General features: G+C 48.8%; 1 protein-coding gene across 2 annotated transcripts in view; it reads left to right on the top strand.

The window, feature by feature from the left end:
• The window catches only part of LOC135906994 (uncharacterized), a 91,101-nt gene that overhangs the window by 49,283 nt on the left and 18,360 nt on the right, over positions 1-23,458 (top strand). For both annotated transcript variants that reach the window (XM_070531547.1, XM_070531548.1), the window contains one exon: positions 20,510-20,761. In XM_070531547.1, coding sequence (XP_070387648.1) covers positions 20,510-20,761 — 252 coding nt within the window. The remainder of the gene's footprint in view (positions 1-20,509; positions 20,762-23,458) is intronic.

The raw sequence follows: 23,458 nt of genomic DNA on the forward strand, positions 1-23,458 counted from the left end.
GGGGAAGGAACCTAGAGAGGATCAGGTAACAGCATATTTGTTGAAGGATGGTGGGCAGATTGTTCTAGAAAAACTGGCCACCCTCTATACACAATGCCTCATGACTTCGAGCGTACCAGAATTTTGGAAGAATGCTAACATAATCCTAGTCCATAAGAAAGGGGACGCCGAAGACTTGAAAAAAATATAGCCCGATCAGCTGACTGTCCGTTGCCTACAAAGTATTTACTAAGGTAATCGCAAATAGAATCAGCAGCACCTTAGACTTCTGTCAACCAAAAGACCAGGCAGGATTCCGTAAAGGCTACTCAACAATAGACCATATTTACACTATCAATCATGTGATAGAGTAATGTGCGGCATATAACCAACCTTTATACATACCTTTCATTGATTACGAGAAAGCGTTCGATTCAGCCGAAACCTAAGCAGTCACGGAGCCATTACAGAATCGGGGTGTAGAGGAGCCGTGTGTAAAAATACTGAAAGATATCTATAGCGGATCCACAGCCACCGCAGTCCTCCATAAAGAAAGCAAGGAAATCCCAATAAAGAAAGGCGTCAGCCAGGGAGATATCTCTCCAATGCTATTCACAGCGTGTTCACGGGAGGTATTCAGAGACCTGGATCGGGAAGAATTGGGGATAAGAGTTAATGGAGAATACCTTAGTAACTTGCGATTCGCTGATGATATTGCCTTGCTTAGCAACTCAGGGGACCAACTGCAATGCATGCTCACTGACCTGGAGAGGCAAAGCAGAAGGGTGGGTCTAAAAATTAATGTACAGAAAATTAAAGTTATGTTTAACAGTCTCAGAAGAGAACAGCAGTTTACGATAGGTAGCGAGGCACTGGAAGTGGTAAAGGAATACATCTACTTAGGGCAGGTAGTGACCGCGGATCCGGATCATGAGACTGAAATAATCAGAAGAATAAGAATGGGGTGGAGTGCGTTTGGCAGGCATTCTCAGATCATGAACCGCAGGTTGCCAGTATCCCTCAAAAGAAAAGTGTATAACAGCTGTGTCTTACCAGTACTCACCTACGGAGCAGAAACCTGGAGGCTTACGAAAAGGGTTCTACTTAAATTGAGGACGACGTAACGAGCTATGGAAAGAAGAATGATGGGTGTAACGTTAAGGGATAAGAAAAGAGCAGGTTGGGTGAGTGAATAAACGCGAGTTAATGACATCTTAGTTGAAATCAAGAAAAAGAAATGGGCATGGGCAGGACATGTAATGAGGAGGGAAGATAACCGATGGTCATTAAGGGTTACGGACTGGATTCCAAGGGAAGGGAAGCGTAGCAGGGGGCGGCAGAAAGTTATGTGGGCGGATGAGATTAAGAAGTTTGCAGGGACAACATGGCCACAATTAGTACATGACCGGGGTAGTTGGAGAAGTATGGGAGAGGCCTTTGCTCTGCAGTGGGAGTAACTGATGATGATGATAATGATGATGATGTTGTTGTTGTTGTTGTTGATGATGATGATGCTGATGATGATGATGATGATGATGATGATGATGATGATGATGATGATGATGATGATGATGATGATGATGATGATGATGATGATGCTGATGCTGATGCATTAATTGCGCCAATGAAACTGTCTGGGGAAACCAGCAGCCGAGCAATACCTACATTCTTTTTGTGGAGCGCGTGGGCTGTGGTCTGCTGAAGAGAAGTGGATCTCTCGGTATTATACCGAGACTTCGAGTAAAGGGAAGTCCTCTCACCTGTTTCCTGGAAGTCTGGACATTTTGGGCAGCGGCGACCTACTCTCGTGGTGAGGTGAAAGACAGTCGGGCTAGCGCTCGTTGCACGTCAGGAGGAACACTGTCAATCAACCCAGACATGATGTGGCACTCTTTAAGGTCGGCCAAGGCATCGAGTCGGCGTTTCTTGTCGTAGTACTCCTTGATTTTCTGTACTCCTTTCAGCCGGTAGTGAATGAAAAGTCGAGAGGCATATCCACTGGTCATCGCAAAGCGCTCCTGCATGCCGCGCTTGAAGTTTTGCAATGATTCTCTGTTACCTAATATCTTTGTCAGGTACCACTTGAACTCTTTGCCTTCGATGTACTCGTTGAAGCGACTGATCCGATCGCGCTGCGTCCACGCTACTTCAGCCGCCTTCATCTCGAATAAAAAAACAACGTAGCCGCTTGTCAACGGAGTCGTCTTCTGGCGTTCCTTTGCACTTCGGAATTTTGAGTGCAGGTTTCCGGGCAGCCATGGCAGAAGCAACAGGCGTACCGTGGCTGAGACGCAATACTTTTTTGTATTGTCTTGTATCCTAAATAGTGGCGCATTCCCGCTATGGAGGATTGGCCAAGAAAAAGGTGGTTTTCCGTATGCTTAGAAGTAAAGCAAAACTAAATTTTAGTAGTGCAGCGTGGGACCATAGAACTGTAATTTAGAAGTGTAATGAAAATATTGTTAAGAATTTTGGCAAAATATGTTAACGTAAAAAATGAAATAATATAAGTACTTTTAATCTAAAGCACGCACACTTCTTCGTCGTCCGCTTCTCCAGTAATCGCGTTCTTCAATCGTCCCATACACATACACATATAGCCACTAGGAGGATCATGTGCCCATTGCACTCGCCATGCAAGACGGTCGGAGAGACAGGTTCGAAAGCGGCCGTCAGGGCATTCCAGAAAGGCCGGGTAGCCCGGCAGGTAGTTAAAATTCTGAAAGGCGCCAAACACGGCGACAGCTCCATACACTCCATCCTTTGTTTACCTGCCCACGTCGGGGCGATTGAGGGGGTTTCTTTGAAACTGAACGAGTTTGCCCACGAGGCTGCTGGCGACGTTACCGACCGAGCTGCCCTCGGATCGGCGACTCTCTCCCCGGGCACAGAGGCGCTCCTATCACGCCCCATGAAATTACTAAATTATTTTACTTAGGAAGAAGGGTTTTCCCGCTCCCTCATTCCAAGCTAAGCTGGCTGTAGGTGGTCACTTTGACTCCTGCAAACTAACTCCTACCGCAATCCGGCGTCCCTTAACAGCATATATCCTGACATTTACCCGAATTGTCCTTGCGTGGCCTGTGGTGAGGCTGCCACTTTGTCTCACATGGTCTGGGAGTGCGGGTCGTTGGGCCCGAAGCTCACCAAGGAAGAGTGGGACGCGCTCCTGGGAAGTCCCGTCTTTGAAGATCAAATCTTGGCTGTCCAGCGCGCCCGCGATCAGGCCGGCCGGCTAGACCTGTCAGTCCCGTCGTGGGATTAGCCGGGAACGCATTTGATCGCGTTTTGCTTGACCCAATAAAGGTTTATTCACTCACTGACTCACTAGGTCACACACGGGTATATATGTATATTAGGAGGCAACGATTAGGCCGCAGGTCTTTTATTTCAGCGAGCGAGCCACCCGCTATTACTGCTGTGAGTGGTGATGATGAGTATGTACAGATGAGGAAGATGCAACGCACACCCAGCGCTCACACTTATTTCCCCGCCCGCTGCAGTGAGCAGCCCGGCCGCTACTTAGACTGGCAAGAAACACCGAATAAACGGTTTGAGACGCGAAAAGTTAACAATCTCGGAACCACAGCAACGACGGTCAGAAGGAACTTCGACGGGACCGACACGGTAGTTCACCGGGGAGGTTTATTCTGTAACGATGTAGGGGCCTAGAAAACGCGAGAGGAATTCCTCACACAAGTCAGGGCTAGGAATGGGGGTCCAGAGCACTACCTCATCTCCGGGACGAAAGGAAACGTGGCGGCGAGAGCTCTCGTAAGGCTACTTGAGATCTCGTTAGCTGGCTTCTATATTGAGTGGGACATATTGTCGACTTTCGTCGAGTCTTGAGACGAACTGTTCGGACACAGATACCGAGGAGATAGGGACATCAAACACAGATGCATTGAGCGTAAATATTGGCGAATGGCCGTAAACGAGGTAGAAAGGGGAGTAGTCAGTAGTTCCTTGGACAGCAGTGTTATGAGCAAACGTCACGAATGGAATAATTGTCTCCCAGATGTTGTGGTCTGGTCCGATATATATATATATATATATATATATATATATATATATATATATATATATATATATATATATATATATATATATATATATATATATATATATATATATCATATATCAGCCAATTTGCGATGAAATCGCTCTGTCAAGCCATTTGTTTGTGGTTGGTAAGCTGACGTCGTCTTATATGAACTGTGAGACAGGTTCTGAGTACTTCGGGGATTGTCAACAAAAAGTCTTGCCTCAATCACTCAACAGGACGCGGGATGCTCCATGAAGTAACACGATGGCTTCCAGAGAAAAGGTGGCGACGTTCAACGCAGACGTAGAGGAGCGGTCTCCGCGTAACGCGTACGGTGGTCGACAGCTGTCACAATCCATCGATGTCCTGTCGGCATGATAGGAAGGTCCAAGAATAAATAAATAAGAACTACTTCTGTATGCGCGTGTCATGGCACCTCGAGTGCACGAGTCAATTTGTCGATCATTTCTTATACTCAGTAAAGAACAACAAATGATTTCTGCGTACTTCAATGTGTGACAAATCGTGAAGATACGTTTACAAAAAAAAAATTCTTGACTACTAAACAGCGTTTAAATTAAATGCTTGACATCGTAGCTCTATGTAAACCGACTGGCGCTATAAAGTAGAGCTCAGATGAAGCTGAGCGCTCAGCTGATCAATAAGAATTGCGCACCGACTTTCCTCACTCACCACATCACATTTCAGCAACGGAATTCACGAGATTGTATGAACTCCCGCTTGTATTCATTGGACTCTTGCTTGACTAACCCTTCGCAAAGCTTTATTGTGTCGCACATGGCTGGGGCGTCGCATATGCGAGTGCTTTTCGTTTCCCACTGCAACGGCGAACAGCGCCTCACGCAATTCTCGCATGCAGCTGAGGGTATGACTGAGAAATAGAACACCTTCTTTGGCACTCCTCCGGCGCCCAACGGTGTGATCTGCGAGCTAGTCTAAGCTAATTATATAACGACCGCTCTCGGAAGAAAATGTCCTGAGACTGGCCGGCGCACGCGCACGCACAAAGCCACCAAAGAATCGCTTTGTTTGCTCGAGATAAATGCGGTGATTGACGCATTTGTGATAGAGATTTACTTGAGCATTTCTCGCTCAAAGTGAAAAAGAAGTATTTAAAATTGGCAGTCGTCGTATTGCTCAGAAGTGGCCCTTATCGACCTCGCAACATAGCATGTTGGCTGACACGCACCGCTCATGTCACTTTGATCATCGATGGGTTTGGAAAGTGCTGTCTTGTTGTTTACCATTATTTTGTTGTATATTTGAGCTTCTAGATTAAATTTTCATTCGTGTGCATTGTGCTTCTCTGCTGACGGCAAACCGTGTGGGGACCGTAATGGATACATGGACACATGTGCATGGTTACTTATCACCTCACATCCGCGCAAATATTTACACTTCAGACATCATTGTTCACGAACAACGAATCCCTTATCACGTGCGCAGAGACGATGAAGCAGTCAGGCAAGCTAAACTTAGCGACTTACGAAAGCGTTTTTGAACCAGTTATCAGCGCAGATTGACCGTGCGATACATGCATTACTTTGAGCCAGTACCCCTTCTTCTTTATCGCTTCGGTGGCACTTTCTGGCTTTATATTTTTCTGTAATTTGGCATAAAACATATTTAATAGCTATGCATGACACCGCGAACTCATTTATCAACATTCCTTCTTTCTTTATTGTAATAAAGACTTGCGCCCTGCACACTCCAGAAACTGCCTAAGCACATGAAAATGCCGCGAATTCCATGAAGTCACACTGACGCCATCGAATTCGAACGCGAAATTCAAAGAAGGAAAATTTGGCCAATTTTCTCTCGTATAATTGAGCTCTGTGAGCGAAAAAAAACATTGATAAAATTATGATAGAGTGCTATACCGGTATAAAGCAATTAATATAGTGTTTCTAGTTAGTGTCCGTTAAGTGTAGTCAGGCTGCTCTAGTTATGTTCATGGTCAATTACTAAGCTATAATTTTCTAACCATTTCTTTTTCACGAGAGGATGTCTTAGAAGCATCTCATGCCAAGAATCACCGAAAGACATTAATAAAGCTCAGCATCTGCTTCTTTCAAGAGGAGGTGACTGCTTCTCTTCACCGTAAGTAGTGGTTGCATATTGGATTCAAGAATCACATGACGAAGGGAAAGATAACTGTTAACGTTGGTGTCTTTTTCTAAGGAATTATCGCACAGGATCTTCGTACCATAGTGCATGTTCTGTTTACACACTTATCCATGCCCCTCGTTGTGCTCGTTGTAAAGTACGTATGAACGAGATTCGCTCCAGTTTCTAGATTTTTTCTCTTTTTCTTTTTGCATCTGCAACCTCAAATTTGCCTTTCCTGAACGTCGCTGCACATAAACGGCAGGGAACGTAACTTATCTACCACCATCGGGGATAAATTCGCCGCTATTACACCTTCATCTGCTTAGAAACCAAACAGCGCGAAACGGACGAAGCTCGGCCGGTTAGCCGTTTCGATCCAGCATATACCTCATCTTGTGATCACTTCCAAATCGCTTGACATTGAACCATTCTCTGCTCGGTGACCGGCGATACTCCGCTCAATGCGGTATGTGTCATTATCGTTCTGCAATCTCATCGCTCGGTCATCGTTGGTCTTGTCAGCGCAGTCACCTTTGTCTGTTTACTCTAGATCGCAGGCGACTCTTGCGCGCCTGCCCGCGGGTAGCGTGGGTTGGAGTGCGATAGCGGACCCGCGTCGCAATAGCGCTGCTCCTTCAGAGCAGCAGAAATCCCACCATCCGGCCCGCGTACACGGTTGGCGCGCTTCGTGCCATCTCCCGTTCACTTAGCGGCTCATGCCAGTATTGTCAGCATTGCGGTGACGCCAGTATAGACCGACCGAAGGTGAATGAAGGTATGCAGGCGTTGTAACTTGTACCGTCTATCAGCGGCAAACCCGATACAAGGACAGTGTAATCACTTGAGGCGCTGCTCTGCGACCCTTCTTTTGTCAGACGCTCCGCCACAGTACGGCAGCATATGCCGGAAACGATGAGTCAGGGATCAGGCTTCATCCTTTCTATACACAGATTTCATTGGCCGACTGGAGACTTGGACTAGCAGGACTCGCTGACTTGCAACTGTTGCTGGAGCTTTCATTCGCACTGTAAGTTATACTATTTCAGCATATTGAACTCAGGAACTTAAATATTTTCTTTTTCTTTTTTGTGTGTGTGGGCGTTGAGGGTTCTGACGCAAAATTCTGAGTCCTATAATCACTAGAGGTTGTCCAGTTCTTTCAACAAAACTGATTTATTCTGTTAAACGTTGATCAGTTAACTACATTGGCTTCTCGAAACAACGTTCCTGCGTTCCCTGTGTAACCGAACAGGAATGTGTGTCTGAATTTGTTTTACGCTACACCGAAATATGCTGGGCTGCAGAAATGTTTATTTCAACTGCAGGCAGTTTTCATTGGGACTGCCTTACCATCCACGTCAGGACAGTCCTTGAGGTCAAATTTAATCCTTACCATGTGCAATAAAAAAGACCCAAAGGCATCCTTCCGTAGACAGATATGCACTGTAGCTTTAGGAACTCATCGTGTGGGATCATTGTGCTCTACATTCGCCGAAACCGGGTGGCCGAAACCGCTACTGAAGAGCAAGGCACGAGGAACCTTCCCGATAACGGGCTTCCAACTGCTGTGTACACAACTACAGTCGCCGGACGGGCTGTAAGCGACGTCCAAGGGCTCGCTACAGCGCTTCAAAGCGAACGGAGCACGCGCAACGCGTTGTCTCAGGCAGAAGCAATCAGTAAGCGGACATATTTCACAATGTAAGCTGACGATGGCCTGTCTGCTCTGGAATGAAAGCCTTCGGTGAGAAATAGGCGCCATGTCCTGATGCGCCAGTCGTTCCAGAGCACAGGAGAAAGAATACGAGTACCACCAGCAAAAGACTGAGTACCGCCATTTTGTCTCTGTTGTGACCCTCCTGGACGTTACTGCTCGAATGATGATCGCCGTGTCTCTATTTCTTTGTTACTTTATGCCAATCTATGATGTGCGTGCGTTGGCCATGATAACCATAACATGCTATTTCTGATATCATTCAATCAAGAAGCTAGAACTGAAGTAGAGATAAATAAAACTTAGTCCGCAGCCAACATTTCAGCAAGAGGGCTTATATTTGTCAAGGCGTGTGTGAAGTACTTTGCATAATAGCCAGAGGAAGAGCCTTAAGACTTCTCCTTTCTTTTTCTCGGCATTTGTCGTGTTCTAGTTGTCGTTTGCTAACTTCTAACGGCGCTGTAAGCGTTCCCCCAAACGAGAAGCGATATTTGGCTTATCTCGTTTACACGTAAATAAGAGGGAAAAGACAATATACGAATAGTGCATCGACGATATATTCTAAGTGCAAAGACTGCACAAACTTGCACAGTTGCCTTTGTAATGGTACGTGTTATCCACTAAACAAATATTTGTCCTGCAGTGATGTTATTCGTCGTATTGCCTTACTGCAGTTTTTGGTTTCGTGCCACGCCGCAAGTGACCGCTCAACAGCAGGCTGCTCTTGACCATCTTTCCTAACTAGCATAGTACGCTTCTCCCCCATTACACTTTGCTTCAATGACAAGTCATCGTTCAAAAAAATGTAAGAGCGCAGTGCGCTTGCTAGCACTGCGCTCTCGCACGTGATTTAATGACTGGAACCAAGCAGACATATTAACACTTTATGCAACATGCCACATGCAATCAATAGCTCAACAAGCTGGCTTCCGAAAAAGGGGGCCTAAATGTCAGGCAGTTTCGTTGCTCTAGCAACAACACCTTCTGCGCGAGTGTTCATCCTTGGCTAACTTTCCATGAGCGTTTTACTTCATTGCTTGATTGCATCATCATACGTTGTGAACTTTGGTTTAATATGCTTAAAGGTAACTCGTCACAAAACAATCTGCACACTTTGCGGGGCTCTGTTAACCAACATTCATCTCGTAGTGGAGGCATGCGACTCCCGACTGGGCACGATCAGAAATTGAAGAAAGGAAAGACAGGGAGGTTAATCAGGTGCACAGTGCAGTTTCCTCTACCCTGCAATGCCGAAGGTAATGAAGGGACGAGAAAAGATACTTAATGGTGAATACAGAGCAAAGAGTTGAGCGCACACGTGAAGACGCGCATCGAGTCTATAAGCGGTCGCAGAGACCTGACGACTGCGAGAGTTGCAGTAATGTTGTCATGGATTTCTCTCCGCTAGCGACACCACGGCCATGTTTTATGAATCTTTGCTTCCGAAAAAGGCTTGAGCCCATGGACCTGCTTAATTACATCCGAACGAGACCGCGCTCAGCGTCATAAAAGGAACAATGACCCATGGTCCTTGGTGTTTGACTCTATTTACCGCAGTAGGCGCGGCACCAATTCCAATGAGGAATAAGTGATCCTTTGTAAATGCTATCCAGAGCCGAAGGCAGCGCAAAAATGTGAACTAGGGTGGTTGCTTGGGCTAGTTGGTAATTCATGATCAAAAATAACGTACAGCGCAAAGGACAAGGACAGTGATAGACGACATACACAGCGCTGACTTCCAACAAGATTTTATTGCGTCGCCACATCGTGTGTATATATACAAGAAGAGGCATGCGCAGAAAATATACGACAGTCACAGGGGGTGTCCTAACAGCAAGTCATTGAACTAAGAACATGGTCACCAAAAAAATTAAGCATTACGATTACTATCTGTTTAGAAACGTGATTTCACCAGGGGTCAGCGCAATTGAGGGCGCACTAACGCACATACTGCCAAGTTTTCTGATGAAATCAGCTTCCACAATTTCCCTGGTGAGCTGTGAGCAGTGTCTCGCTAAAACTTGCGTATCTTCAAAGAATGGCACGCAGCCGCAGTCCCGGCTATGAATGCCCAAGTGGCCTTGTACAGTGTTGCGGACGTTGTTACAATGCTCTCTTAGTCGGTCGTTTAAGCACCTGCCCGTCTGTCCTACATATTTACAGCCGCAAGACAGGGGAATTTGGTAGACTACATTAGTTGTGCACGTCACAAACCGTTTTCTGTGCCCGACAGAACAGCAACTCTGATGCGATTTAGGCGCGTTTACACGCTTACAGAGCTTTGCCAATTTTTCTGGGGCTGAGAAAACGACTGTGATCCCTGCACGCTGCCCTATTTTCTTCAGCCTATGGGATACATCATGCACATATGGCAGCACTGCAAACCTGCGTCTTTCAGCCCGCTGGTTCCCTGATGGAGCGGGATCATCACGTTTTGTGCGCCTCAGAAGCTCTTCCGCTATGGCTGAAATTAAAGCCATTGGGTAACCAGCCCAAGAAAGACGATCAACCTGAGCAGCAAGACTGCATCTGGTGCGGGCACGATTTATTGAGGCTGTTAATGAGACATAGCTTTATAATACCTCGTTTAACGAGTTTTGAGTGTGCGGAGTTAAAGGGCAAGAGTGGCTTCTTACTTCTCGGTTCGAAGCACCAGCACACATGTTTGTTAGCAAGGCTCATCCTGAGATCTAGAAAGCGCAAGGTATCATCGATAGGGACCTCATGCGTAAGTTCTAGAGGCTCCAGCTCTTTCTTAAAGATATCCAAGACTTCAGAAACAGCAGGCTCAAAAGCGGGATTAGTGCAATCAATAAATATCAGGTAGTCGTCCACAAACCTGCACACCTTGACAACAGAGGACGCGGCTAGGTGACCATGAATATCAGGGAATCAGGGCTCAATCAGGGAACCAGCGGGCTGAAAGACGCAGGTTTGCAGTGCTGCCATATGTGCATGATGTATCCCATAGGCTGAAGAAAATAGGGCAGCGTGCAGGGATCACAGTCGTTTTCTCAGCCCCGGAAAAATTGGCAAAGCTCTGTAAGCGTGTAAACGCGCCTAAATCGCATCAGAGTTGTTGTTCTGTAGGGCACAGAAAACGGTTCCTGACGTGCACAACTAATGTAGTCTACCAAATTCCCCTGTCTTGCGGCAGTAAATATGTAGGACAGACGGGCAGGTGCTTAATCGACCGACTAAGAGAGCATTGTAACAACGTCCGCAACACTGTACAAGGCCACTTGGGCATTCATTGCCGGGACTGCGGCTGCGTGCCATTCTTTGAAGATGCGCAAGTTTTAGCGAGACACTGCTCACAGCTCACCAGGGAAATCGGGAAGCTGATTTCATCAGAAAACTTGGCAGTATGTGCGTTAGTGCGCCCTCAATTGCGCTGACCCCTGGTGAAATCGCGTTTCTAAACAGATAGTAATCGTAATGCTTAATTTTTTTGGTGACCATGTTCTTAGTTCAATGACTTGCTGTGAGGACACCCCCTGTGACTGTCGTATATTTTCTGCGCATGCCTCTTCTTGTATATATACACACGATGTGGCGACGCAATAAAATCTTGTTGGAAGTCAGCGCTGTGTATGTCGTCTATCACTGTCCTTGTCCTTTGCGCTGTACGTTATTTTTGAGCAAAAATGTGACCGGCGTAATTTGCAAAGGTTTCGGCCAGTTGACAATACGCATGGCAAATCTACAGCGCACGCGGATTAGCATGAAAAGAGCCCACACGTTTGCCCTGCCTGCAATGGGGGATCGTTGTGCCCAGCCAGTACCATTCACAAGAAGAACACATTTTATTAATAATAAAAATTGGAGGACGCTTAAGCTTCGCCTTCAAGAGTGGGACGCGACAGCGTTCCCGTCGACCCGCCAAGGGGTATAAGACAATGCGCTACGGCACAGCAATCACTTACGATGCGCCCCGCATCGGACTTAGCGCCCACCTATCACGCGGTGAGCGTCGAGCAACGCAGCGTTGGGCGCGGCAACGAAACGTGCGCCTGAGCGAACGAAACGAACCAAAGAACTCGGTGTCTCGGAGGGGAAACGATCTACGCCAGCCAAACGTCGTGATCGGCACGGGCAGAGAGATAGATAGTAATCTAAACCGGAAGCACGGCGAAGCGTCGTCAGGGGAGAGGGAGTCCCGCGACGCGCCTGGCAGCGGTCCCAATGCGCGCGCGGCGCGCCTCCTGTCGGGGCAGCGCCGTACATTGAGAGGAGGGGGTCTTCTGTGTTTGCCGCAAGATGGCTCTGCGTGTGCGGAAAGCGCAGAAGAAATGCAGCGGAAACGCACTTCGCAACTCGTGTAATTGTGACTTCTGTACGTTACATGTTCATAATTACCGATATACACCGCAGTATAACTTTCCACGGCTCGTTTCGAAGGCAACACCGCATTCACTAGAGGCGCGTTTGCACCGCTTGGAAGCATCGAACTCGTGGCTGAGTGGTAGCGTCTCCGTCTCACACTCCGGAGACCTGGGTTCGATTCCCACCGGGCCAATCTTGGAAGTTGCTTTTTATTTATGAAGCGCCTGCCGTGATTTATCGCTCACGGTCAACGCCGCCGACGCCGACACCCGACGCCGACGACACCGGCTTTTCTGCGACACGAGCTCCTTAACGCTATCGCGTTAATACATGCCGGGTCGTAATCGATGCATTTTTGCATGAAACTCTGTGGCTCACGATAGAAACAGTCATCACCCTATCGCTTGTTCCATCACGTGCGTTCACACGCGGTCCCACATTTAGCATATCGGCGTAACTCTGGAGCACAAGCTGAAAGCAAGGAACCGCAGGCTTTAAGAAGCTTTGAAGTGTACCGCTCCACTTTTGTGCCAACCTTATCACGTACGTGTTACTGAAGCCGCATGTCAGTACACCTCTCAGTGATAACGCGAAGTAGCCCAACTGTACACGACTCTTGGAGCTTGAGTGCTTCTCTAGGAACCTCGGTATTGTGCCCCATATTTTTAAAGTCAAGTTTTTATGCCTGCTGCTGCAGGTCGGTCGGTCGGTCGGTCGGTCGGTCGGTCGGTCGGTCGGTCGGTCGGTCGGTCGTTTGTTTGTTTGTTTGTTTATTTGTCTGTTTGTTTGTTTTGTCCTCACGGTTTGCACATTACATAGGGGAGGTGCATATTACAGAGCTAAATTTGATCAAAGTGTAAAGATGTTTATTGAGCGAGTCCAACAAACGGGCGGTAGCTCGGAACAGTGAGCGCGGAGAGCAAGATGGTGGTCTTCGAACGCCGGTCTCGTGCCCTCTGTTCTTGATGATGATCGGTATGCCATTCTCCTCCTTTCTTCATTACAATTGCCCCCGTCGAGAAAGGTGGAGCCATCCTGGCGATCTAACAGGTGGGTACAATATGGTCGAAGTACGGCTTGAGGCGGTTTACGTGAACAACATCACGTCCACGTCGACGACGGTCGCCTTGCAGCGTAAGAGGCTCAATGACATAGTTTACGGGGGAAGTACGCTCGACGATGCGGTAGGGACCATGATAATTTGGGAGCAGTTTGGACGACAAGCCAGGGGCGCAGGGTGGTACAAGCAGCCACACAAGTGCTCCAGGAGCGAATGTTGCGGCCGGAGAGTGATCATCATCGCGGGCGTTTTTCTGGCGTTGTTGGTCGGCTGTAGTAAAGCGCTTGGCTAGTTGTCGGCAATCTTCAGCGTAACGGGCCGCTGCTGACACGGGCGTGCACTCTGAGGTATCTGGTGCGTATGGCAGCAACGTGTCGATAGTGTGCGTCGGCTGGCGACCGTACAAAAGGAAGAAGGGGGAAAACCCGGTTGTGACTTGCGTAGCGGTGTTATACGCGTATGTCGCAAATGGGAGAACCAGGTCCCAGTTTGATTGATCAGATGCAACATGTGTCGCAAGCATGTCGCCCAGAGTCCGATTAAACCGCTCAGTGAGACCGTTCGTCTGAGGGTGGTAGGCAGTACACGTCCGATGTACAATTTTGCACTGGTGGAGAAGTGCTTGAATTGCATCGGAGAGAAATACGCGGCCACGGTCACTGAGGAGTTCGCGAGGAGGACCATGCCGAAGCACAAAACGCCTCAGGATGAAAGAGGCGACGTCCTGTGCTGTCGCCGTGGGAAGAGCAGCGGTTTCGGCGTATCGTGTAAGGTGGTCGACAGCAATGATAGCCCATCGGTTTCCGGCCGTGGTCAAAGGTAAAGGTCCATAAAGGTCAATTCCAACGCGGTCGAATGGGCGTTCTGGGCATGGAAGGGGCTGCAATGAACCTGCGGCAGGATGCGGTGGTTTTTTTCGTCGCTGACACTCGTGGCAGCCGCGAATGAACTTGCGGACAAAGCGAAACATTCCGCGCCAGTAGTACCTTTTCCGTAAGCGTTCATAGGTCTTGAAGACACCTCCGTGAGCACACTGCGGGTCGGAGTGAAAGGAAGCGCAGATTGTAGAGCGAAGCGTTCGAGGGATAACTAGGAGCCACTTCCTACCATCTGGCGAGTAGTTGCGCCGGTACAAGAGGCCATCACGGATGCTGAAGTGCGAAGCTTGGCGTCGCAGAGTTCGAGTGGTCGAAAGAGTGGGTGCCCCGGATAAAATGTCAAGAAGCGAAGCGATCCAGGGATCGTGGCGCTGTGCAGAGGAGACGGTGGCGACGTCAAGAGCTGACAATGGAAGGTCTATAGTGGATATGGACGCAGTTTCGGTGGATAGTGGTGACCGCGACAGTGCATCAGAATCGGCATGCTTGCGTCCGGAACGATATATAACGCGGATGTCAAACTCTTGAAGTCGAAGAGCCCAGCGGGCAAGGCGACCTGACGGATCCTTCAACGAAGACAACCAACATAATGCATGATGGTCCGTAACTACATCAAACGTGCGGCCATATAAGTAAGGGCGGAACTTGACAAGCGCCCAGACTATTGCCAAGCATTCTTTCTCGGTGACGCTATAGTTTGATTCAGCCTTGGTGAGCGTTCTGCTGGCGTATGCGACGACATACTCTGCGAACCCAGGCTTTCGTTGCGCGAGAACAGCACCGAGGCCGACACCGCTGGCGTCTGTGTGCACCTCAGTTGCGGCCGTAGGATCGTAGTGGCGCAGTATAGGTGGTGACGTCAGGAGACGGCGAAGGGTGGAGAAGGCTTGGTCACACTCAGAAGACCATGACGAGATATTGGAGGCGCTGCTTAGTAGTTGGGTCAAAGGCGCAATTATAGAGGCGAAGTTGCGCACAAACCGACGAAAGTAGGAACATAACCCTATGAAGCTTCGTAACTGCTTTAGAGTCGTCGGTTTGGGGAAGTCAGTCACGGCACGTTATTTAGCTGGGTCCGGAAGCACACCATCCTTTGATACAACGTGACCAAGAATTGTAAGTTTTCGCGCAGCAAAACGGCACTTCTTGAGATTTAGTTGCAGCTGAGCGGTTTTCAGACACGTCAGGACATGGTTGAGGCGTTCTAGATGGGTTGCGAAATCTGGCGCAAAGACAACAATGTCGTCGAGATAGCAGAGACACATGTGCCACTTCAAACCCCGCAGAAGCGAGTCCATCATGCGTTCGAAGGTGGCAGGCGCATTGCAGAGGCCGAAGGGCATGACATTGAATTCATATAGACTGTCAGGCGTGACGAAGGCTGTCTTTGAACGGTCGGCCTCTGCTAAAGGTACCTGCCAATACCCGGAACGCAAATCTAACGACGAAAAAAACTCGGCACCTTGTAGGCAATCAAGGGCATCGTCAATTCTGGGTAAAGGGTACACGTCTTTTCGAGTGACCTTGTTTAGGCGCCGGTAATCCACGCAGAAGCGAATCGATCCATCCTTTTTTTTAACGAGAACCACAGGGGATGCCCACGGGCTTTGTGAAGGGCGAATAACGTCGCGTTTAAGCATATCGTCAACCTGGTCGGTAATAACTTGACGTTCCGCGGTGGAGACGCGGTAAGGGCGTTGTCGCACTGGCGAGTTGGAGCCGGTGTCGATGTTGTGAACAATGGTAGAAGTTCGGCCAAGGGCACGTTGGGCAACATCGAAGGAGTCGCGGAACTGGTAGAGCAGCTGGAGAAGAGCAGTGCGTTCAAATGGGGACAGTCCGTCTGCGATGGACGAATCGAATAGGTCAGCAGCTGGAACATCAGAAGGGGTAAGAGCACTGATGACGTCGAGGTTGCGTCGGGCTGAATCTTGCTGCACGGAAAAAATTTGGCCGACATCAATGGGTTGCACGCATCCAAGGGATTCACCTTTAAGCAGTCTGATGGGATATGGAAGAGGATTTGTGAGGTAGAGAGCGCTTGTTCCATTCGAAATAGAGAGGGTCGAATAAGGCAAAAGAAGTGACTTCCGATTTAGAAGAAGGCATGATGGTTCAAAGAATGCAGCTTCATCACATATGCTGTTGCAGAATACGGGGAGCAAAACAGCTGCTGTCGGCGGAATTTCTGTGTCTTCTGTGACGACTATTTTGTGTGCGGCTTGATGAGCGGGGTAGTAGGACTCGTCACACAAGAGGAAGAGCTCAAGTTCAGATCTGGCACAATCAATAACGGCGTGATTATACGATAGAAAGTCCCAGCCAAGTATAATGTCGTGCGAGCAAGAGGAAAGGACGATAAGCTCGACAATGTAGTGTTCTTTAGCTATAATAAGTCGAGCAGTGCAGGCAGCTATAGGCCGAACAGGGTCTCCATTCGCTGTACGTAAGGGCATCATCTCAAGAGGCGTGGTCACCTTCCGAAGCTTGCGGCAAAGTGTGGCGTCTATAACAGAAACGGCAGCACCGGTATCGACAAGAGCATATGCACGGATGCCTTCTACGAAAACTTCGACAATATTCGACGGCAAAGTTCGAGGACTTGAGCATTTCGACAGCGCAGTTCTTGCCTCACGAACTGCGGAGGCTAGTTTCCCTCATTTTCAGGGGCTGGTCGACGACGCATGGGCGACAAGGAGCGGCGACGGGGTGAAGGTGAGCGACGAGACGTGGGTTGCGGATAGTCACGTGAAGACGTGCTTGGTTGGGGACCCGGATCTTCATAACGAGAGCGGGGACGATCTATGTAGTTCGGTGAACGGGCGTCTGAATATCCTGGCGCGCGACGGCGGCAGAATCGGGCGATATGACCAGGGCCACCGCACGCAAAACAGATCGGCCGGTTGTCGCGCGTTCGCCAGGGATTTGCAGGGATGGGAGCACACCATGTCACGGACGGCTGAATCGGGGCTGCAGCATCACACCATGGGGTGGTGAGGGCTGTTGAAGCTGCTGCCGCTTTACTACCTCAGCGTAACTAAGAGGCGCGGCGACAGGTTGCTGCTGAATGGGCACCGGCATGGCCTCGGAAATCTGCTCTTGAATGACGTGTCGAAGCACGGGAGCCAACGGGATTGGACGCTGCAGTTGCTGCTGTTGTGGGAGCTCCTGACGCTGAGCAAACGGCAGGAGAGACAACTGACGGGCCACCTCCTCACGCACAAATTCTTTCATTTGTGCGATAAGGTATGGCTGGGCAGGCATGATGTCCAGTGCAGCGAGCGGTTGATTGTACGTCTGAGATGAACGTCGGGTGAGAGCCCGCTGCCTTCTCAACTCGTCGTAGCTGTGGCACAGAGTTACCACTTCAGACACTGTGCCAGGAGACTTCGCAAGAAGCATCTGAAAGACATCGTCGTCGACGCCCTTCATGATGTGCTGTATTTTGGCACTTTCGCTCATTGAGGCATCGGCGCGCCTGCAGAGATCGAGTACGTCCTCAATATAGGCGGTAAATGTTTCATTCGGTTCCTGTGCCCGTGTGCGCAGCCGTTGCTCGGCGCGTAACTTCCGCACGGCAGGGCGACCGAAAACGGCAGATATTGCCTCCTTGAAAGCAGACCATTTTTCAAATTCCGATTCGTGGTTCGAATACCACAGCTTCGCCACGCCAGCCAAGTAAAAGTTCGCGGTACTCAACTTAGTAGCGTCATCCCACTTGTTGGGTCCACTAACTTTTTCGTAGGACGACAGCCAGTCCTCGACGTCCTGGTCTTCCGTACCCGAAAATACCGGGGGGTCTCGCTGGCGAACGGGGCCGGGACAAACGGCGGCCGGGAGAGGTGGCGGCTGTTGGGCTGCGTCAGCTTGCATGGTCGAGTGCAACGTGCGGGATCGGAGTTCCAGGGTGCCGACGATGTGCGTACCCAGCACGATCCACCAAATGTAAAGATGTTTATTGAGCGAGTCCAACAAACGGGCGGTAGCTCGGAACAGTGAGCGCGGAGAGCAAGATGGTGGTCTTCGAACGCCGGTCTCGTGCCCTCTGTTCTTGATGATGATCGGTATGCCATTCTCCTCCTTTCTTCATTACAAAAGGAACAGTTGATACAATAAGAATAAGGAGCCTGAACAATAAACAAATGAACACAGAAATGTACAGTTTGGCACAGCAACCACGAAGCAACCGCCGCTGTTGCTTCGTGGCTATGGCATTGCTCAAGGTCGCGGATTTGATCCCGACCGCGGCAGCCCCATTTAGACGGGCGCGAAATAAAAAAATACTCGTGCACTTAGATTTAGGGACACATTAAAAAACACCACGATGTCAAAATTAATCCGGAGTCCCGCACTACGACGTTCCTACAGTGTTTGGTACGTACAACCCCCTAATTCAATTAAGGTTGAAGTCTTGTTGCACGATATGATGTGCCATGTGAAGTAATGAATATGCTTAACACTCTCAGTGGGCATGAAGTATGGCGCACAACAACGCCTCAAGCAAACCCCTCCCCCTGCACGTTCTGTGTACTGCGCAGACAAACAGCAGTTATGCACGCAAGGTAACGTTTAACACCAACTCACCAGTCTCGTGTTGGATTGAACGTTGAGCAAATTAAACATTCGCCGTCAACATCCCCACAAATTATCGTGAATCAAAGCAAACAGCACAGAAAATTTCACTTACATCGATTCCCACAGTGCATGGGATCCGCATATTTTTTTTTCTTTTTCATTATCATTTTTTTTTTCAGAGTATGCCTCATAAGGGTGTAAGAAGGCAGAGGTTTTGTATTTCCGTAACGCAGCAGAGACTGGTGACGGCGTTGCGCTGTTATTTCATTATGCCAATCGATGTCCTTAGATGATGCTAAATTATCCTTAGGAGAAAGACGTTGTACGCTGCAGGCGAACTAGCCTTGCAAGACATGCTCCGCCCGAGCGCCTGGTTTCAGGAAAGTTCGACGCGGTTTAGAAGCGCAGCGCGATGTGGATGAACACAAGGACGCGCACAGCGAGGTAGAATGAGACGCGATCCCGCAGCGTATGATCCGTCCCGCGCGTGCCACGCCAGGTCGTCCGCCCCCGACGTAACCTGCCAAGGGCTATCAACCATTGGCTAAGTCTACGCCACCTAAAAACTTGACGCGGAGTCGGGACACTCCTGAATGTCCGGTGCCGACGAAGAAACATCACGTCGTTTCACAACAGCACGAAAGAGAGCCGAGACGCTAGCGTGCATAAAACAAAACTTGTGCTCTGTACCAACTTCAGAACACTCCAACAAATAGTCTTCGACATCAGGTAAAGTGTTAGAAGCCGCACATAACGGAGTCGCGGCGAGTCCGATCTTGTATAGCCACGCGAGGGTAAACGCTTGAGTTCGCGACCATGTTATGTAGCAATGGGGGTCATAGCGCTGGAAGACATGCGCAAAAGCGAGACAACAGGAGTGAGCGCTAACTTTCAACTGAGTGTTTATTTCCAGAAAACCGCCGTACTGGTAGACCCACACACCGAAAAGGTTCCAATCACCACGCATGAAAACCGGCCGCTTCCATGAAGGCAAGTTCACTTGTAGTCAGAGAAACTGAAGGGAAACTGATGCAGTTATCAGTGGCCCTCGCCATCAAAGCAGCTTCAACAACTTCTCATGTAACTTTGTCTACATTTCTATACAAAACAAAACTTCTTAAACAAGGGTTTACACCCACAATCACTGCAATGCACAGAGAAATGACCATCCCGGTATCGATTCAATTTTTAGGTTATGTTCTCTTAACCTATCGTTCAGGCGTCTCCCTGGCTGACCAATGTAAATGTTGCCGCACGATAACGGAAGGCGATACACAACATTGTTTGCGCGTAACACTAGAAGGGGCCGAATATACTTTTTACAAACTGCGCGTTCTTTGGCAAACGTATCTGTGGCACTGCGTAAGCTCAGCAATTTGTGCGGAGCGGGAAATACTACACCTACTTTAACCTTTCGTCCAAGTTTCTTTAGCACGTGTGATACGTTATGCAAATACGGAATAACCACATTTTTCATATTGTCACTACTGCTCATGTGCGTGCCATTCTGTATTAAGTTATTTAACCCACTTTCTGCTACTGATACAAGTACATTGCAAGGGTAACTGTAGTTATGTAGTTTGCTTATAAAATTATTGCCGTATTTATTTCTGCCCTAAAAATCCACATCTGAATGGTCAAAGACGCGTTAGGGTGCGACATCCGAGCGTAAAGTTCTGGTACCGCGTAGTTTTCTTGGCTTCTTTCTCATGAATCGTCGTTAAATTTGGCAGCGTTGTCCCACGTGTCAGCCTCGTTATAACATGAAACGCACCGCTCCCAGGCACATACTGGCTCCGCAGGTGGACGAAAGGTGCTCGGAAAGCGGGATTTCGGCCGCAGCTTGTGGGAACCAGCAGACGCAACCATGGCCCTGCCGGACACGCGGGCCTGCTGGCCAGTGGCGGCCTCAGTCGCGGTCTTTGTCTTCTTCGGCACGATGCTGATCAGGTCGGAGTCCATCATGTACTTGGGCTTCATGGACATGCTTCATGTCAACCGAGAGAAAGCATCGTGGCCACTCACTGTCGCCATCATCATGTCGCAGCTCTCAGGTAACATACACAACCGACATGTATTGTCTGCTTCTCAGGATTACGTATACACTTCATGCATACAAAAATTTCCCTACAGGCCCTCAGTGAAGGTATTACGTAGAAGGTTGGGCTAATACAATACATGAGTATCAGGGGCGTAGCCAGGAGAGGGGGGGGAAGGGCTTATGGGGCTTCAGCCCCCCCCCCCGAATTTTTTTCGTGCTGGCATGCGCCGCCGACCAAAACAACCCCCGGCGGCAATAATATGCTGGATTTTATCTAGGATGTAATTTTCACGTTCGAAAAAACATTTCAGCACGAACGTTGCGAAATCGGGCTGGATTTCGCGACAAGGCCCATGCGCCGGGAGTCACATACCGTAACGCAAGGAGTCCCATCCAAGCACAAAGTTTCCAGGGCGCTTTGATAAAGAGCAGGCTCGTCGCGGTATCTCGCCGAGGCCGGGGAATCTACAGAGCGCATGGATTGCAATTCTGAAACTTTATGGAAAGAGAGTTCTCATAAACTTTTGATGAGAAAGGTGCGTTGACATTGTCAAAGACGTGCTTTAGATTTTCGATTCTGGAACTTTGTGGGTTTAATCTTGTTTTAAACACTTGACGCCAAAGGTGCATATACTCTTTAAAGTCATAACTCGGAACATACAACGAGACAAGCCAAATCAACACACTATCAGACTCTCCGGAAAGTCTTGTCTCGCCGGTGTGGGATACTGAGCAGTATGCATATGGTTCTCTGCAGACCAAACGTCTCGAGTTTTCTTCGATATTCCTTCGGTAGCCACATTAGGTGCCCAAAGTAGGCATTCGATTGTGGCCAATATACTGGTGGCCAACCTCAGTTTGCAGCGACCATGGTTAGTGGAATAACCGCAGTTAGGCTTTCCGTCTACCTGGGTGTAACTTCGGTTAGCCGGAACTGAGGTGCGTCTTAACTGTGGTTAGCACGCCCGTGCAACTAGGGTATTAGTATATTATTGCGATAGCAATTATATGGATCCTCCAGGCGCATTCCTGCCGTCACCATCTCCCTCATGTTCCGTGGCGATAACATCGTGACCCCGCACCGCATGCTGTATGTGCGAGTGAAAGCGTAAAGGTGAGGTGTGGCATGGGTGAGCCGACGATGGCGGCTCAGTCTCGTGTGCGCAAGGGGGAAAAGGAGTAGGCGCGCCGCCTCCTCTCGTGCGCGATACATCAGGGGTAGTGGAGGGAGGGGGAGCTGTGATCTGTGAATCGGTGGTTGCGCAAGATGTTTATTTGCCTAGTTTGACGCATTACATACAGTGACTTTTTCTTAGATTCGTAGATTTATTGGATACTTATACGTATATTTAAATATCTTGTTGCGAGGTTTCGTTTATACGTGCAGCGGACTTTACTTCCGGTATCAAGCTGTATCTTCGCATTTCTAATGTGCGAGGGCGAGCCAAATGAAAGTGAGCCAACCAACCCCGCGCAATAATCGTTCGGTTCATTATCTGCGAGGCATGCACGTAGACATCTCTCATTTAAAAAAGTAACAAACAGGTGTCGGGATAAATATCTTTTAATGCTCTCACACACTGCGTTGAACATGGTTGTGTGACATAGTGAACATTTCAAACGTTATGCAGCGTGGTGTCGTGAGGTTTTTGACACCTGAAGATGTTTTCCAAAAATAAATCAGTCGCTATATGACTGCCGTGTACGTTGAACATTGCATTTCATTGGGCACTGTGAAGCGTTGGAGGAAATGGTTCAAAGAAGGACGTGAAGGTTAATAAGACGATCCAAGAGCGGGCCAAAGCCACCATGCAATTACCCCCAACAAAATTGCAAAGGCTGATTAGACAAGAACGGAGGATAAGCATCGATGAATCGGCAGGGCGTGCGAGTATCAGTCACGGTTCGGTATGGTATGGTATGAAGAACATTATTTAGGTCCCGAGGGATCAGACTGGGACTGATGCGGGCAGCTCCCACGTCGGTACAGAGAGGCCGAGCCCCTCTGCCGTCACGGTTTGGGTCACACCATTATTTATGAACACCTCGGTTATCAGCTCTTAAGTGCGCAATGGATGCCCAAGATTTTGAACCACCGCCAGAAGACGGAGAGGTTCGGCGCAGCCTTGATTCACCTTATCCGGTATCACAATGGGGGTGAGGGCTTCTTGTCTCCACTTGTGGTCGGGGAGGAATCATGGTGCTGCTGCTACGAGCCTTAAACACGACCGCAAAGCTTACAGTGGAAACGTTTGAATTCCCCACCCCAAGGAAAGCAAAGGCCGTCATTTTGGCCGGAAAGGTGTTGTTGACTTCTTTTCGGTCGTCAGGGACCATTATTGGTTGAATATGCTAAACTTGGATGACTATCAATCGTTTCCGACATTGTGAGACGTCGGATCGGCTGCGCGTCGCAATCAAGAGCAAACGATGTGGAAAATTGAGTAATATGGTCATATTGCTCCACGACAATGCCCGTCCCCACGTCGTTGATGTGGTTACCACAAAACTGGCAAAGTTCATGTGGGAAACGCTGCAACATGCGCCATACAGCCCAGTTCCACATTTTGGAGCATATGAAGAAAAAAACCAGCTCAACGGAACTATATTCATGTCGGAGGATGACGTGAGAGACTCAGTTACAGACTTTTTGAAGCAGCAACCCAAGGATTTTTATTAGTCGGGAATCACTCGACTCGTTAGTCAGTGG

This window comes from Dermacentor albipictus, chromosome 1 (assembly GCF_038994185.2).
Source record: "Dermacentor albipictus isolate Rhodes 1998 colony chromosome 1, USDA_Dalb.pri_finalv2, whole genome shotgun sequence".
In the NCBI taxonomy this organism is placed as follows: Eukaryota; Metazoa; Arthropoda; class Arachnida; order Ixodida; family Ixodidae; genus Dermacentor; species Dermacentor albipictus.